At 38.5% G+C, this 19,340-nt stretch overlaps 1 protein-coding gene across 2 annotated transcripts in view; it reads right to left on the bottom strand.

Annotated features, from left to right (window-relative positions):
* Nucleotides 1-5,126: 5,126 nt before the first annotated feature.
* The window catches only part of LOC117230470 (poly(rC)-binding protein 3), a 179,475-nt gene continuing 165,261 nt past the window's right edge, over nt 5,127-19,340 (bottom strand). For both annotated transcript variants that reach the window (XM_033487973.1, XM_033487974.1), the window contains exon 8: nt 5,127-17,603. In XM_033487973.1, the coding sequence (XP_033343864.1) occupies nt 17,519-17,603 (85 nt within the window). In that variant the 3' untranslated portion in view covers nt 5,127-17,518. The remainder of the gene's footprint in view (nt 17,604-19,340) is intronic.

Here is a 19,340-nt window from a genome sequence, read left to right as displayed (position 1 = left end):
CAACCAACTTTCGTTTTCGAACGATACTCACGGTATCATCGAAAATCATAAAGATACTTCTCGATACGTCTCGATTCTCGAGCAATGTACCGAATGAGAAATTCATACCGCTTTCCGAAAGGATAGAAGCCACAATTTTCTCTCAACGCGGATGATGCCAGGAATCAAGACAAGAAACCGAAGGAATGAGATGAAGAAACACGCGACGATGATCGCGCAACGAAATCGAATTTCTGTCTTGACCTTCCCACGAGAAAAAGAATCGACGATTATGTCCTTTCGAAAGAGTCTAGCCTCTCGTTACACCTGTTTCGAGGACGTGAATTTCACGCGGGCTCGATAAAACTAACGATCGACAAGAGAAATGGAACAATTTACGATTTCGTTCGCGGAACAGCTGGATAACGGGGCGATACAGTAGCGGTATTAATGCCGGTTACAGTTAGGTAGCATTGGTAAATAGAGTAGCAGTTACTGACGATACGAATAGTTCTTCTAGATCTAGGATGTAGCTTGTTTTTCTTCAGGGGAAGGAGGAAAGACCCAGACGAAGATCTGGCGACTTAGGGAGGGCTATCGATGACTATGTTCGACCTGGATCACTCGAGGAGAGCTGGTCGACTCGAAATCACCATGGGAAAAAGGTGAGCACATCATGACATTTTCAGGGGGGAGAGATCGATGGATTTAAAGTTCGATAAACTATGATTCACCGACTCGTTCTTCTCACGTTTCAGAAGGTTTCACCGTATCGTGCGATAAATCTGAGACTCGATAGGAAAAATCTCTGATGACGAATGGAAGGCAGAGCCACATGAATCGTAAAAAATACACCAGAAATTTATACTCGGAGTAAAAATCATCGTAATCTGAGAAGGGGACCTGATGCTAACTATATAGAGTCTGATATGTAGACTGACTTTTGGGCCAGGTCTGAGTCGTCTGTGCGTCACATTCACGGGTCTGCTACCCGCGAGGATCACCGTGATCGATCGCACAGTCGATCAGCGACGCCTTTTCTAAGATTGGATTGTTTGAATCGCGCGATATTGGTCTTGCCGTGGATTAAACAGACACATATTATAGCTCGCTGGGCGTCGCTGAATCCGCCTAACAGACAAATTCTGCTCTCTAACGAATGAGTTGCAAAGATATGTAACGTCGACTACAAGGTATAGTGTATTTTTCTCTCTCTTTCTCTCTCCCTCTTTCTGTATCTAACTATTTATTATATATACCTTTTTTTCTTTTTAATATTTATATATATTTATATATTGTATCTCTCTCACTCACGCAGTCTCTAGATTTTAAAGCACTCTCACGCCGGCTGAGACGATCACATGTGAACACTCGCAAGCCTGTCCTACATGTACTGATGACGTAGAATACAGCTATATAAATTATATCTCTTATATGCTTACAGTAATTGTATATCATTTATATATACATATACGCCTATATGTATATATACGTATGTACGCTGCCAGGACAAGAATAGTAGCCGTGAAAGTGTGTTTTCAAGTTGCACATAATTTCACGAGTATCTCGTTCGTGCATCTGTCCTACGTATTTTCGTCTTGCTTCAGCTAATTTTCGTGTTCGCTGGCGCGACGGCGATTGCTAGCAACCGTCTATCATTTTCAAGACACACTACTCTTGCGTGGCACCGTATGCACTGTCTACTTACAGCACGTGTGTCTTACTTCGTTCTCCCCCATGCTTGCTCGCGTTATCTTTACACTCCTAAAGAAAATCTCCCCTTCGCGTAAATTCGACCGTATACCGTTTTACGATTCGTATCCATGCATCTCTAATGTACGTATTTATTTCTCTGTACGCCTGTCTCCCCTTTTCGTACGAATATCGCGTGCATCGGAGGATTTTATAAAACGTTACCCTGGAATTACGTAGTCCTCGATCGATCGCGGCACGATCAAACCCTCGATTGCTGAATTCATTTCCAATTAACAATTCAACGTTCTCGATCCTGTGCATTCTATCAAACGATTGATTCAGAGAATTAGTAATCGAACGTTTTACATTACCAAAATCATGGTTTTCAAGTTGTTACACTACCTTGTCTTCCATCTATTCTACACCGCTACGATATTGCCGAGCTCAACGTTTACGTACAACGTCACCAAGGTAATACCAATGAAAGGAAGACAAATTAAAGGCCCGTACACGGAAGATTGACCCAGAAGCTTAACACGTTGAACAGAGCCGATGAATCGACGAGGATCCGGTCGGGCTACCGTGATCGATCGTTCGACGAATAGATACCGCGATCAAGTACGGTGTTCACGTTCATCTTATTCCCTGTGCTCGCAGACCTCGCTAGTTTGCACCTGCACATGCGATACAGTATGCAGCTCTATGCGCACATATACATACATATATATCTTCGCAGCAACACGTTATAAAAAGCGACGCTTCGTTCTTTTATCCAACGAAAACGCTTTGAAAGACGCAAACGCGACATTTTCTCTTTACGCATTTCCCTTTCGTGGCACTGCATCCCTCGCTTTATCTCTTTCGCTCGATCAATCTCTCCCAACATACATGCACGCAGACACACACGCACACGCACACATTCTCAGCTTCTTTTTTTTTTTTTGTAAAAATTTTTATTCACCATTTTTTGTTTCTTTTGTTTACGTCTCTTATTTAGTTTGTTCATATTGTTATACATTGCACACTACTACGTTTGCTTCTCTGTTTCTTCTTTCTAACTCATCGCTTTTTGTTACCTTTTTTTTTTTTTCATTTTCATCTCTTTTTTTACTTTTTTTTTCTTAACCTCCTTTTTGTTCTTGTCACTTTAACCGCGATTAAAAAATTTAAAATACTCGTATTACACGTAAGTATTTGTATGACCCTGTTTTCGTAAAGGCTTTCTAACATAAGTCGATATCGGCCGAGGAAGATAAAAAGGAAAAGGCGTCGAACATGAAGGAAGAGAAGGAATCAGCTTGAAGAATGGTCATTAACAACGCGGATCATCCATATCGCTGGGTGCGGGTGTGATGTGCAAAGGAAACAGGGAACGCCTTTTTCGTGTATTTATACATATATTTCTTTCTTCTCTCATCGATGTGCTTTCTGGTTCGCTTTTTCGTGCAGAGCGCTTCTCCTTCGATGCATCTCCGGACACGATCGCTCAAAGTGTTGGCACGAGCTCTAATTCCATTTTGCGTTGCTCCAAAATGATCCACGACGACGATTCTCAGCGAGTTGCTAATCTTTCGCGTGATTCGTTAAACCTTTCGAGCGACAAAGTTTCGCTTTGAAATAGACGAATATTATTGAAAATGTTACTATCTCCTAATCCTAGTTGGAAAAATAATTTTGACCCGCGTTATTCAAGTCAAATTACGAAGGTCGCAGGAATTTTGCCATTTTCGAAAAGGCTGGTGTTTGTTATTATTGTTCTTCTTACGAGAGTCTTGACTTGTTCCGTTCAGAGGGAATTTTGCAATAATATTTACTATCCTCGACGCTCGATGATCTTGCGTCGAAGAACATACAGACCTAGGTGAGTCCCTATATCTTATAAAATATTCGCGACTTCAATTCCTATATATCTAAAATTGATATGCGATGAGATACGATGGTACGTTTAAAAACATATTTCGTTATGATTATTAATCAGACTTTTGCTCCTTACTCGGAAATTATTTCTTTTATTAGATCGTGGATCATCGAGCAACTGGATATTTATCGATCGTTCTGTTAACGCGAATTCTCACTCACAGTCATCGAAGAAGACGAGGATGAAAAAGCAGGAACGGACAGCAGGGGATGATGGAAATCACACGAACGGGAAGATGTATACTAAGTTTGCTTGGTTCGTGTAACGGAAACGTGTTACCCCGTTATCAACGTTAGATAACGCGAGACGATCTTTCGAATGGATCGCGAATATCGATGCAAACAATTAAAGCTCCCAACGTTAGAAGTTCGTATTATCGTATTTTCTTTTTTTACATAATCCCTGTCTTTTGGGCCCCCGTTTCGTGGGCCGCATTCTTAATTTACGTATGATTTGAACTGCCGTTGAAAACGTTCATTTTCCACTTCCATTTGATCGGTTGCAACCGATGAAACGTCCTTTCACCTTCCTCCCTTATATTATATCAAAGATAAAATTGTAATCCCTCTTGTATCATACGTCTACGTTTATTTTAATTCTGTAATCGCTTACTTATTTATCTATTCTACTTAGGAGAATTAAAACATTCTTCGTTATTACGTTTCGCTTGCTCTTAAATGAAGCTTTAACATAGCGAGAAGTTAATTATTGTATCGATCTAATCAAGCTAATTTCCGACAGACTGTAATGATTGTATCTCTTCTTATGGAACGTAGTTTAATTTGTCGAACAACAGCCTGTCCCAAACGTCTACTCTAAATCGCGTAAGGAAGACTCAATTGTTAAAGACTTAACGATTAAAGTAGATTATATGTAAAGTAGAGAAACAAGATGGTTTGGCACAAGTCCTACTATATTGTTCAGTCATTTAGAGATTCTCAAAGGCTCAAATCAAATAATATTATAGTCGACGCGCTATAATCTCTTTCTTGTATATCTCACTACGAACGTTCTTAATGTTTCGAAAGAGTATTAAAAGAGATTTGATAAAATCCTAGAAAACGGACAATTCACTGGTCGCAACCGATCGAATATTCCTTCCCTCGCTCGATGCCGATTTTTCCTGTCTTATACTCCGGCGAAGCCACTATATACCGTACAATCCTATCCCGATATCTTCGTACAAAAATCGACTACCCTCTCGCGTACGTAACGTATAGAAAAAACAATCTACGAATATAATATCTATAAACAGGATCCATCCATCCATAAACGGACCGAGGAATTATTCTACGGCGCGAACAAAGAAGCACGGAGACACGGCTGGTTCTCTCTAAGTACGCGAACAAAAGGGAACACGAAAAATCGGCAGGCAAAGAGCTCGCTACTCGAGAACAGCTGCAGCGGGTACGATAATAATTGTACGTACGTGTATGCCTCTATATGTACGCGTGTGTATACATGTACGTACGTACGTATGTGTCTGTGCAACGACGATTTGGCACACGTAATTAATCAGTCCGCGATTATTTCCTTTTTTTTTTTTTCATTTTGTTTCTTTTCATCTAAGCTTGGCACACGGTTTGAGTCGCTCGCCAAACAATCCTCACGATCTCCATATATATTCTCCTTCTCTTTCATATTTCATTTCGCTCCATTCTTTTTATTTTTTGGCACACGTCTAAAGGAAAACAATTACACATATATCTTGCGCGCATCCATGTATCTCTGCGATTCGATTATTCCAAGTGTGCCACTCTCTCCCTCTCTCTTTTCCATTTTCCGCGTACTCTTCCCGATTCCTCGTTTCGTTCATTATGTACCGTTTTCCCTTCGTGAATACCCGTTCGTCTCTCCTTCGTTTCTTTCACACACGCACACCCACGCAAACACACACGCATACAAGCACACATCCGCACACACGCACACAGTCTCTCTCTTTTTCTCTCCCTTTCTCTTTCTCTCGTGTTTCTTTTTGTCTTTTTTTTTTTTACTCTTTTGCTTAATCGTTACAGAAAAATATGCCGTTGAGAATCTTCGCGCGGCCGTCCAAAATCGCGCTCGAGTCTTTTCTTTTCTTTTATTTCTCCACGCGCCCTTCAGACGAGAGAACTAAAAGGTCCTTTTTTTTTTTATACTTTACTCTCTTTTTTTTTTCTCTTTTGTTCTTCTTGCCCTTAATTCCGCGCCCCGCCGGAAGTAGGGCGCGTGCGCTTCAATATCCTATAAAAACTAAGTTATTTCTTAGCTGATTGCCTTGCGTTACGGTTAAGGTTGGGCGACCGACACGGATCGTCGTGGACCACGCGCCTCCATCCTCTTCTAAACGCGCCGATCCACGCTCGATCGACCGGAAATTTCAACCCTCCAATCACTTCCTCTCGCTCTGCGAACCCTTTTCATCTTTGTTGTCGACCCCTCGAATCGCAGTTCCAGCGTTCTTAATTGGAATTTTTTTAATTGAAACGTCGGATTGTAGATTATTTGAGACGTTGAGTCATCAGTTTTGTGATTCTAGTAACCTGATTTGTTTTTTCACCGTTGCTACGATTATTACATTCCACGATGGACCGAATTTTCAAACGATCATAGGATCGTTCGAAAAATAATACTCAATTCCGAAAGAAATAGCTCGTTTTACTTCTAGAAATGATCGAATGTACCTCTAGTTAAGATTGAGCAAACCCGATATTCCTTCTCTTACGTTTCGTGATATGTGGGATTAAAGTATCTCAAAAAGTATCGACTCTATGCTTACTCTATAATGTATATTAGTCGCCTAACTTGTCTTTAGGAAAGGACACGAAAAGATCCGATAATACTGTCTGGTTGTATCAAGGCGTTAGCTCTCGATCGGCTTGAGCGATGTTGGAATACCTTCACGGTAATCTTTGTTATATTTAAAAAAATAACGAATCAATGGAACACACGATCATTAAGAATCGTGCAAAGTGGAAAGTTCGATCGTTGAGTAAAAAATATCGCATATTTGTTCTACTATTATTCGAACGATTTATTGTGGTTTTTCTTAGTCACAATAACCCTGTTCTTCGTTTTTGTCCGACTTCTTATCGCACGAAGTGTAACTACATTTTTCGCAAAGTACTCTCCAAATTATTATCATTCTTCGATTATTTTCGTCTTTATCTACTAAAATTTCTAATACAAAGCAACCTTACGGTAATTATACTACAAAATCTACAAAAAACCAGATACAACGCAATTTTTAATTCTATCTTCTTATCACCTTATCTCTCTTCGAAAACTCTATCGAAAATATTTCTATCCTCCGCATAAATTTTTTACTCAAATCATTGCCAATTATTTTCACGCTTTCTGCAAACATCGACATTCGTAAATCCGATCCTCCGATTCTTTCAAACAACTTACGTCGCAGAAGATGCGCCAACTCGGGCAGAAATTTCGCTTTGAAACCAAGTTCTTGTTAACACGCCCGCTCTCTAAGTCTCGTGTCTCGTTCTATGCTTTTACGTGCATTCAGCGTCGACTCAAACACGAGACAAAAGTTAACAAATATTCACGAAGTCTCGAAAATAATCCACACACGCAACGGATAAAATTAATGTCAAGCGCGTGTTTCTAAACTGCAAAATCTGCAATTTCATCGTAAAATTCCACAACGTAGAAATACGTACAACATAATTTCGTACGAGAAACTCTATCTCTGTTACGAACAATAAGAATTCGATGAGCGGCGCAAACGTGTTCAACGGCTCCAGATTGAAAGGCAATGGCGTCGCGTGGTCCAGCGACGATTTCCGGTCAGTGCCCGCGCAGTAAGGATAAGGCCCCTGCACTAACAGATTGCTCTACGCCACAACGTTACGAACGCGTTCCTATCGAAGTTGACGCGCGCAACGTCCTCGCTTTTCTTCGAATAAATTTCATTCGAGGGCAAATGACGAGACGAATAGGGAGGACTAATATCAAGGGATCGAATCTACGATTAATATTCTCCATATACACGAAACAATTCTCTGTTCTCTGAGAAACAAAATGACCGACACGCGATATATCTGTTCCCCTCTGCATAACAAGCTGCTCGCAACTTGGATTTCAGCTGGAAATCACGCGTACACGCGTGCGTACGAATATTCCGACATGAAAAAGGGGGGCGGGAAGTGGTTGAAGGTGCGACGATTCGTTCTACACCGAAACAAAGACCATTCGACGATCGTCTGATTGTTCTTGGTTGGTTCATACAGCGAGAAGCTACGCCGAGATGGTCCAATTCTTTTTTTTTCCGCAGCTGCAGATCATTGGAAAATTCACGAGTTTCAAACGATCGAGATCACGTTTTTCCAACGACTCGAAGAAATCTTTCGTTTTCCAAGGTTTATTCGAGTAAAGCGTAGTTGGCGCTAGCCGTGTTCTCTGCAGATTTTTCAAACGGAATTGAATTTTCCACGTTAATACGGCAACGCAAACGCAACGTAAACACTGATTCGCAAAGATTCCGATTGATGGAAACTCGCGAATTCTGCTATAATCTATAAACGAATATCGTCGATATATCGGTATCGACATATCGAAAGAGTTTGTGAGATTCTCTATAGAGGTACAAGTTACTCCGAGTGCCATGATTTTTCTTTCCTTTCTTCCTTCTCTGCGCTTTTCGTTCTACGATAGCCATTTTTACACGAGCCACCATTGGCGACTCAAGAATGGTCAACCAAAAAGACATCTTTTTGGCGTTTGTTCGTTCGATCGATCCCTCTAGAAACGCGGCTCCTCTTCACCGTGGATCAAGAAGATTACGAGTTACGATAGACGATATTCTTAACGGCTACTAGACGCTACGAAACTAGTCTGACTCGAAGGTATACGCTACGAGATAGAGACGTCCCGAATAATTAGTACGATTAGTCTACAGACTTTCCGTTCGACGATACACACGTCTAATAAATATACGAGTTTGCTTGTTATCGGAGCAGAAGAGAGATTAATTAGTTCGTAGCCTAGTCATATGTGTCACCGGATATGCTTTTCAAGTATATCAGCCTCGATGATGGTTCCTAATTAGTGTAAAGAAATTATGACACAGGAAATAACGATTCTCTCTTTGACGTTTGTAAGTGATCGACTTTGGAAACCATCAACGGAGTTTGGTGAAATGAGATTTCTTCTTTCTCTTTTTTTTTTTATGTTTTTTTTCTTCTTTTTTTGGTTTCTTGGTTTGGTCGAAGATCGATGGGACCGTGAACGATACTTCGTGCATCAAAGAATATACGACGAGAGATTAAGAAGAAACGACGAAGTATCGAAACTGTGATCATCGTTCTTCGGGCAAAGTATCGACTATCCGAAATCATTGGGACAGTTTGGAACACAAACAGCTCTCGCTCGCCCATTCTGATCGCGACGGGGCTGCTCTTTTCACTCGACTCGTTCCATGCAAGGTATTGTTTAATTTTTTATAGAATTATCAACTGTAGAATTTAGTTTCTGCGTTTCTTTCCGATCGGACACTGTTTGGAATTTCAGTTAAAAGATGTAAATTAATCGTTTCGTAAGTGTGATTACGATAAACGGAAAATATCTTGTAGAGAATAGTTGAGACTCTCAAAGGTGATCCAAAATACTCTATAAAATTGACATGTACAAAGAATATTAAAATATAGCGAATGTGTGATATTACTTTACATTGAGCATATTTATTATATACTATATATATAAAAGTTAAGTAATGTATATTAAAAATTCATACATTTCGAATAAATCCTTTTTCCTCACAGCCTTCTAAGTAAAAACACCTAACTAAAAGAGGACACACACAATCACCGAGCATATTAAAATTAATCTCAATTATATCGTTTTAGAAGCACTAATTTCTATTATCAAGTGAAAATTTTAATTAATCTCGATTACGTTTTCTAATAGACTTCCCAATGCTCAAATAAAGCGATAGCTTGCGCACTACCAGAAAGCTTATTAAATGTATCTATGTAATATTTATGTAAAACTACAGAAACCTTTATTACGCAACAAGGAAGATACGTAAAGTTACAAATTTCTAATTAATGCGAAATCTTTCATATTAGAAATTCGTATTTGCGCTCGTTTCTCCGAAATGGTATTTCATCGGTGGAAGGCGTATGATAAAATTATAAACGAAGATATTACAAGATATCGTCGGATCGAATTTAAAAGGACGAGTCGAGTGAAAAGATCACAGTATGCCTGTGTGTACATGCAGTTCTCTACGTAAACGCGCGCGGCAATCGCCTCTTACTTAGTCCTTTCCTCCAAAACACGACACCGCGTTCACCGATCTATAGATCCTTGAAACGCGTGGATCATCGTGATCGAGGAGGATTACACGCACGCGCGCACGTACTTGATCCTTCGAAGAAGGAGGGAAAAGAAAAAAAAGAAAACATATCACCCTCTCTAGCGATTTTTATCATTTTCCTTTTTCTTTCCATCCCCCCCCCCCCCCCTCCCCCCATTACCATCACTCTAGCGCACGATCTTTCTATTCAAGCCAATCGATTACTGTTTCCTCGCATTTTTCATTCTTCCATCGTAGACTCTGTTTGACTCTCATTTACACACAACACTCGCGAGAACACGCACACTCACGCGACATCGTCGAATACGAACGATATGACCGTATAATAACCATTCGCCCACTCTACCACTCTTCTTATTCAGTTTTGTTTTTCCTGCTTTTTTGTTCTTCTCTTTGCGACCTCTGTGCCTTAAAAATTGTCCTTAACTACTTACTAATATAATCGATTCTAATCACAGCAATTATTTATTGTTGATATACACAATCATACAGCGTCTGCCGCCAACTTTTTTCCCTCTTTTCACTTCAGCTTTTGTTCGTCTCGATATACTATATATATATTCATATATAATATTCGCGTGTTTATTACTCGAGTTGTTCGCTACAGAAACCTGCTTTACATTTCTCATCTGACGACTCCTCGTCCCGAATCTTTGCTTTTAATTCAGCACAGGCTGCCTTCTGGTCGTCAAACCATGTCGACATTTTGTTTACCTTTGCCCCTAGTTTTTCCCACCATTTTCTCACCAATGTTTTTTCGCGCATTTCTTCGTGGATTTCTCTTTTGAACGTTTCACGGTACGTCGTTATCGTACGTTCGACGATAGAGGGCGAAAAAGGGGTTGTGGACGAGGGAACGGGACGCGAAGAGAATCACGCGGAATCGCGAAGACGAAGAGGACAACGAGAAGATACAGAGGAGGATGCAAGTCGCTATTGTATTTTCTTTTTTTCTCTTTTATACTTTGTTCTCTCTTCTGTTGCTCTTTTCCTTCTTTTTTGCCTGGTCGCGGCCTCAGTGTGTACATGTGTGCGAGTGATTATTGTTATCAGACTGTGGATGCTTATTCGAATTCATCAAATTCGGAATAATGCAAATTCTTTCACTCTCCGAATATCGTGATCTTACTTTCGCTGTTTTCTATATTTTCATGTGCTCTTACGTATTTCACGTAACGAATGCATAAAACATACGCAGTCTCTCTTGATCGTAGTGAGAGAAGAGAGAAATGCTTCGTCGAGAACGCCGATGCACGATCGAATATCGTCTTTTCGCTGTCGCAACTATGTCAATGTTATAAATAATACGTTAACCGTCTAACAATAAGTTAATCGTTTCTTAATTTACGATATAAGAAAGAGCTAACGGATTTCGTTTTAACGCGCTAATTTGTATTCTCCTTACACGTTTCACTGTCACGTGCTGGTCACGCGAAGGGTTAAAGACAGTAGTCATGGGGACGGGGGGAAGAAAAGAAAGGACAATGAGAATAGAACGAATAAAATTATACAATAAATAGAGACGCGAACATTTATCTGATTAACGAGTCGATGAAATGACGTATCATTCTAATGAACAAGAAGAACGAAATGAGTAAATCGATAAATATATATACAACGACACGAACAATAAATATTTACAAGATCAAATCACGAAACACTAGATACAAATTTTGAGCGATCGAAATGCTACGAGCTAGAAAAAATCTTTCGATCTAAAAAAAGAAAACAAGTTAAAAAAATCTTTCGACCTAAAAAAGAAAATAAGCTAAAAAAAGTCTTTCAAGCGCTGTAAAGCTATGCGACGCCGTATTGCACACGTTTCTTGCGTCCTCGACATTTAAACGAAGAAAGGAAAACGCGATGGCAAATAGGAAATTCTTTTTGTCAGAAACGGTAAAGTTTCTCGCGGCAACACGGCCAACGATCTTCTTCTCAGTTGACAAATTAACAAGAGACAGCTAGCGCGAACGACGCACGCGATTTGAAAGAACAATCGTTTAAAAAATATTGAGAATTTCGCGAGGGAAACACGCCAAGAGGGCGAGGAAGAACATTGAAGTATCCGCGGGAGGCGGAGCGCGCAAATCTTGTTCGGCTCCAAACGAGAACAACGACGAGCTTCCTCGATGATTTCGTACGGATCGCGAATCTTTGGCACACATTGGAAGATTCCATCGATTTCATCAAAAATTTTGTCGGAATTCATCGATCTCATCGAAAATTTTGTTGGATTTCATCGATTCCACCGACGATCCTATGGAGAATTTCGCTGAGGATTTCGTCGAACGACCCGATCGAAAGACACAGAAATATTTATCTCTGGTTCTCTTGCACAATAACTAAATAACTGATAGTAATATTAGCAAATTGATAAGCCACAGGTTGTAGATTACAAAGCTTGATTTTATAAATTTTACAATTTTCCATCGAGCGAGATAATCAGACAAATTGCAGTTAATACAATTTACTTGTCGAATACCATTTGTTTCGTCAAGCAAACCCGTTATTTTTACATCGCAGAATTTAAATATACAATTACTAATATCCCGTAAGAGGGTGATATAACAGCAAAATCAGAAATCATTGTACGTATCGGTTGACGCAAATACTTACAGATACTGTGACGACATCAATTATTCATGTTTCATTATTTCCACAAAAATTTATTAAGTCGTTATTCCGACAATTCAATCGTTTATGATATAATTCTTACGCTCTGTTGATTTAAGACATGGCTATTATCATTACCAGAGAAACAGCGCGTAGATCGTTCGACGACGTCACTTCGAATGCACGCATCGTTACAAATAATCGTGTAAAGAATGGACACCGAACGAAACGACACGTTTGTATTATATATGCATGCGTGTGTCTTATGTACGTGCACCGTATGTTAAGACATATTGCACGTCTCGAGAGCTAACATCACCCTGGATATATATGCGAACGACAACCAAGATAAAGACCAAGAAGACGGCGAGTTTTATTATCAATTTTCCATTCCTTGCTTTTCATATCACCTTCTCATTCTCATAGCTCGCCGATTTCACAAGACACTGAATTTACCCTGCAACGAATACACACACAGAGAATAATCGAGAAACGTCCGATTTTGTTCGCCAGCTGTCGCCGAAGCGAATTGAGAAGTTTGAACGATAAACGACGAACCTGCGGAAGTCGAGATTTTGTTTGAAAATTTAAATATCAATAAATTAAAGGATTAAAGACAGCCGATAATATTGACTTACGAATGATATTAAAAATTATAAATAAAAAATATCTCCAAATTTAAGGTGGATACCTAGGATGTTAGATCTACCTTGCGACAGCCCCAAGGGTTAAAATTATTCAGCATGAAAGTCAAATCATTTTCCATTGAAACAATGGATACTCTAGTTAAGTGGAAGTCGACATTTTCATAGATTATCGTTCAATCTTTTCAATTATAGAAGCACGATTTAGTTACGGATAGTGGAGCTGGTTCCACGGAGGAAACCTAGAGAAAAGGAGACCTAACAACATGATGGAAGAACAGCGCGAATAGCGGGCGAAGAGATGAAGAAGAGGGTGAACAAGGAGACGCCTCCTGATCGAAGCTAGGCTTTCAGCTCGCACACCTTTCCGTCGTTACTTTATCCCCTCTAATTCTGTTTATTTTTTTCATTTCCTCTTTTATCGTATAATAAATATATATATATTATATGTATATATATAATATATCGTTATTTATACTCCACGTAATAATTTCATTTTTGTTCCTTCAACGGAAGTGCGCGCCACCGTCGATTCGATCGTTCTAATAAACGATCCTCATATATCGACGTATTTTCCTTCATTTTTTTATTCTTTTTCTTTTTTTTTGAAAATTTCGTCGCCAGTTTTCTCGGTACGATGATTGGAACGCGTGTTTTTTCTTTTTTCTGTTTTTTCTTTTTGAAGATCCGTCACACTGGACTCGACATCGGTTCCAAGCTTCGAGGAAAGCTTCAAGGTTTCTTAAAGAGGAACTCGACGTGACATCCAGCTACGGTCGTGGTCACTTTTCGAGACGAAAGACAAGAAATAAGAATATAACTTCTCCCCTTTTCGTCGTTCGTACAGAAGTCGAGTGTTGCACTTGGAGATCAGAGAAATTCTGAGTATTGAACTGTAAAACAAATACATCATGCCTCCGTGTACGACATACATATTCTATATATAAATAAAGAAATAATGTTCAAAGTATCTACAATTGTTTGAAATTATAGCGAAAAAAGTACAACATAACGTAATTAAAGAATCTATTTTAAAATTATACTCTTCCATGTCTGAAACATTAAATTTATCACTCCACCTGGTGATAAAACCATTAAGAAGAGTTTTTCACGTTTGTTATCGCCAAATAACTATTTAATAGTTCTCATTTTTTCGAATGTTATCGCTAACAGTACGATCTGATAGTACGTCAATGACTCGAAGCTCCACGTTAAAAACACTGGAATTTAACAATAAGAGAAACAAAATATTTTCGTAACAAAAATAAACAGAATCTTAACAATGCAACATTTATCCATATAAATCTCTATTAATGACGACCACTAATAAATTAGTAAAAGTAACAACAATCTCGCGAATACAGTAATATTTCTCATAAAACAACCGTATTTGCTACATTAATTTGATGGATTTCGAATTGTTTAAAAATTCCCTGAAGACTTTCTGACGTCCTCTTTTTTAAGCATCTTGAAAAAAGTATCGTCACGGATGGCGATGACGGCAAAATAAAAGTTACATCGTAACGTATAACAACGATAACAATTAAAAATCGAGTAATTGGCGGAGTCTCGCTTCTACACTGATCGGAGCTCCACCTGACAAATTAATATTATTTACTTAAACCGAACGTAACGAAATTATTCTTCAATAACGATTTTATATCTCTTTCTTTTCTCTTAAATTTTCATTAAAACCTGAAGGAGACGAAGAACTCTGATATATCGATGAACCTAATCTCCTGAAGAATGGTTGACCTCATTGAAAGGGGAAAAGAGAATCTACTGAGAAATTAATCAATTATCAAGTCGAAGATCCTTCTTGCTTCGTCTGTATCGACAGAGAAAACCAACAGAATCCATTGCCATAGAAAGTAACAATCGAGAATCGTGCGATGATAAATTCAAAGCTCTGCAGAAATCCCGAGTGGTAGCTTCTTTGTTCGATTACGATCGTCCGATTCTACTGCGGTTCCTCTGTCTAATTACGATCGTTCGATTCTACTGGAGAGCGATCTTCTCCACTACATCTTTACAAATAAAATTCGCCAGCCAAGAAGGATCAGGAAAAAAAGAAAAGAGAAGAAAAGAAACGTCAAGTTATCTATACCTTAAGAAGGAAACTAAATTGCAATTTATAAAAAGTTGAATTATTAAAAAGATTGATAAAATCTGAAAGTTATTTCCTTTGTCTGGTATCTGTAGTTGGGAAATATAATTGTTAAACAATTATTCACTTACTCTCCACGAATATTCCGAGTATTCGCTCGAAACCAATATGTCTTTAACGAAATCTATTGATTGATCGACACTTATAAACAAAAAGATTTAGCGAGAGATTTGTTCGTCCGAAAAAATGAAGATATCAGTGACAAAGAAGACTTTGTTAGATCGAGAATCTAAGAGGAGTATTCCTGTTGGATATCTTCGTACTAGAGATTTCAATGGTTCTAATCTTAAAGAAGATTAATTTGAAAATAATAAATCTCTAGAAATGAGATCTCTATGAAATTGTCCAAAGAGAGTTGGTGATCCCGTTCGGGGATGATTTCACGTTTTAAATTAGCTAAATGGGTGAAAAGAAACCCATCAGTCTCCATTCCTTAGAATAGCCAGCAATATAGAAAAAACGCTAACAACCGGCCTAATAATATTATATAGTTATTCAGCGTCTTTGCTTCACACATTCATGATTAATAATAATTATAATAATAATTCTCTCGTACTATGCTGACCGAAAATATTAGACTACCCCTTCTGCTATCGGACCTTTGGTTCCACAATTGGTGCTACGAATTGTGCAACGTTATATCGCACGACACCGACGAGACCCAATTTTTGTTCGAAATTGCCTAGAATGCTTTCTAGGTTCTACGTTCTAATTTCGCCTAGAATGCTGAAATTTTGTATTTTAACTACGTTGTTAAATCGTATTTAACAATCTTCTAAGAATTACAAACAATGGAAGAATCGAAACAATAGTTGGAAGGTAATTTATATTATCGAGTATCGTTTTAAAGATTAATGCATTCTGGGTTCAATTACGAATTGTAGTAAAACTAGTTGGAAGCACAACGTAACATCGTTCGTACAGTTGTTGTACAAATTTGTATAATTGAACGTAACATTGACGCAACTTCGAACAGAAATTAAGCTGGTGCTGTTTCGATACAAAATTGCACGTTTTTACCTTCTCCGATCGAAGGTAGCAATATTTTTACTATACAACTGACACCCACGGAAACAAAGATCCAATCATCGAGATGCCGATGATCCGAGATTTTCGGCCGCCGTAGTATTTCTCTCCCGCCTCTCTCGTCTATTCTCGTTTTGTTTTTTTTTCTCTCGTTTTTTTAAATATAAAAATGAAAACTAACATATCTTTGGCTTGTTCCCTTTACCAATCGGCAGCAGCCACCGTGTGTGTGTGACGGGCTGCGGCGTGCATCGTTATTATTTGTTTCTTTTTTTTTTTCGGTTTGTTTGTATGCTTGTTTTGTTTCATTTGTTCGTTTAAATATCTTTTTGTACAGTTTTGTACACTCGAGTATATATATATATATATATATATATATTTATATATATCATATAACCGTGTACGCGCGTGCGTGCCTTCATCGTCTCTACTTGCATGTATTATACTTCTTATTTTTTTTTCTTCATTTTTTTTTTGTTCTTTTTATATACCATTATTATTAAGCGCGTGCTCGATTTAATCCCTTTTCTCTCTGCGTTCTCGCCACTTATGTACACCTCTGTGATTCTCTTGTAGAGAGCGCGCGCACAATATTCTCACGTATGCATGTACGACGTGTGTATATGTGTGTGTCAGTGTACGTGTATGTATATATATATATATATATATATATGTCTCTATACCTCTGTGTGTATACGTGTTTATGCATACAACGTGTATCTAATCTCTCGTGACGTGTATCCCACGCCTACCACTCTCTGCTTTTTATCGCTTTTATAACGTATACCTATATGTATACGTTTATATAAATATTTATATGTGTATGCGTGTACGTGTATGCAAGTCTCCCTTTTCTTTTTCCTATCCTGACGATGTGCTCCATTTTTGTTGTTCACCTTTTGCTCACCGTGTGTCTGTGTGTGTATTTGTGTAGTATCGTGTGTGCTCTTGTTCCTCTTTCAACCAAGTGTGTGCTTTATAATCGTGTATATGTATCATGTATGCGTAAGTGTAATACGAGTGTTAAAAATGTGTGTCGATTAGCAAGCTGGTTGAACACAGTGCGTGGCCCAGCTCCAGATGCCATTGACAGCTTCGCGTGCGTCGTGACGCCCCGCGTCCTTTCGACGACGACAACGACATACGTATGTGTCTCACCACTTTTAGTGGATCGGCGACTTAACGATGTGGTCCGGCGGGATGAAGTGGTACGCGGGTATCGACAGTCCCGTCGTTTCCTGTGATATCCTGAAACAGAATTGGCCGTGTCTGTCAGACCGGATATGATCTTTGCGAAGCAGCGCCGATTCCTTGGCTCGATACACGCGAGCCGACCGTGGACACGACCAAACGCTCTCGTTTGCTCGGTTTCTTTTGTTGAATCGTTTTCGGGGAACGTTTCTCAACGATAGAGTAAAAACGTAGACAGAAATAAGTTACAAGATTTATTTAACTCGGAGGTTTCTCGTTCATGTCGAGCACTTTCATTGATTTTTGTTGTTTCGAATAGTTTTTACATCGAAGGGCTGACGAAAGGCTAGTTATAAAATTGTTTGATAGGAGCAAGTAATATACGTTACATCAGGTTAGTAATGAATTTAATTAAATGTCTTGATCGAGTGCACGCGTGTGATTAGCTTCGAAAAAATTGATTTGGAGCAGAAATACAACAAATTGGTTTATATATCGAACGTTTTATAAAACACTCGGATTCGTTTGAATTTCATCGTATAAGATATAACATTGTGTTATACAATGTATTATAAAAGACAACAGACATCGTGCGAGAAAATGTACATTTTTCAACAATTTTTCTAAGAATCCCACTGTTTCAGATTCTGTTAAGTTTGTCCTTTTTGAAATATCAACACTCTTCTCTAACTTCTTTTTATACTTTCTGCTATGTTCCGATGAATCATTATGTGCAATTAAGTCAAGGATTATGTTTGATAGAATTTTAGATATTTAAATATCGATGTACATATCGAGAAAAACAATTATGTTCCATTATCTTTTTTAACTTTTTTCTTTCGTTTTGCTCTCCATTCCAGGATATATTAAACAAGATCAATACTTACACAAACAGCGAAAAGCAATCAACAAGCATATTCACCACTCGCAATCGAAACCAGTGAAATAATTAAATCAATAGACGATCCTATATTTAACTTAAATTTTCGAACTTGTTAATATCCGTGGAAAATATTTCCCCGACGATTGCATGCTGTTTATCTTGTTTAATATATTTCGAAATGTGTAAAAATAATCATCTACGAGAAGTAGCTATTCCCTCCAAATCAATTAATCTTTCTCTGTCTTTAATATTTCACAGAATAATTATACTGTGCACTCGAAAATATTTGCTGTAAAAAAAAAAAAGGAAAAAAAAAGAGGGAAGAAAAAATACTATTGCAAGGAATTAACACAGAAACGAAAATACAAAACTCGAACCTTCAGAAATCTAAATAATAATCCAAGTTCAATTTAAAAAATCCTGCTTTCCTTTCGTATAGCAGAAATATCTTTCAAACGAAATTTTTATATTTTCCCGAAAGTTGCAAACGAGTGCGTTTCGTCGTCTCCCTCGCTCCTCAGGTAACATGCGACAGATCTACGGAAGAAGATCCTCGAACATCGAGGTACAGATTGCTCTCGATTACACCCTCTCGGCATGCACAGTCTCCACGAACATCTTCCGTGAACCGTCATTAAAATCCAAAAAAAGAAAAAAAAATGAAGAAAAAGAAATAAAAAAAAAAAAAAAAAGAAGGATAGAAAGGGAGATCACACAAACGCCGCGTATCGATAACAGCGTAGTTAACGCGGTCTCAGATGCAATGTACAGTTCTCAGAAAAATGTTCGAGCGGAAACATGCATGAAAGGGTGCGCATCGAATTGATAGTAATCATTCGCGTGGAATGATTCCCGGAGGGGTTCGGATGATCTGGTCGGTAAAATCGGTTCTGGTTGGCAACTCCGTTGGT

This window comes from Bombus vosnesenskii, unplaced genomic scaffold (genome assembly GCF_011952255.1).
Source record: "Bombus vosnesenskii isolate JDL3184/JDL3185 unplaced genomic scaffold, Bvos_JDL3184-5_v1.1 scf7180000013267, whole genome shotgun sequence".
In the NCBI taxonomy this organism is placed as follows: domain Eukaryota; kingdom Metazoa; phylum Arthropoda; class Insecta; order Hymenoptera; family Apidae; genus Bombus; species Bombus vosnesenskii.
The sequence above is the reverse complement of the archived record's forward strand: the minus strand, read 5'-3'. Positions and strand labels throughout refer to the sequence as shown.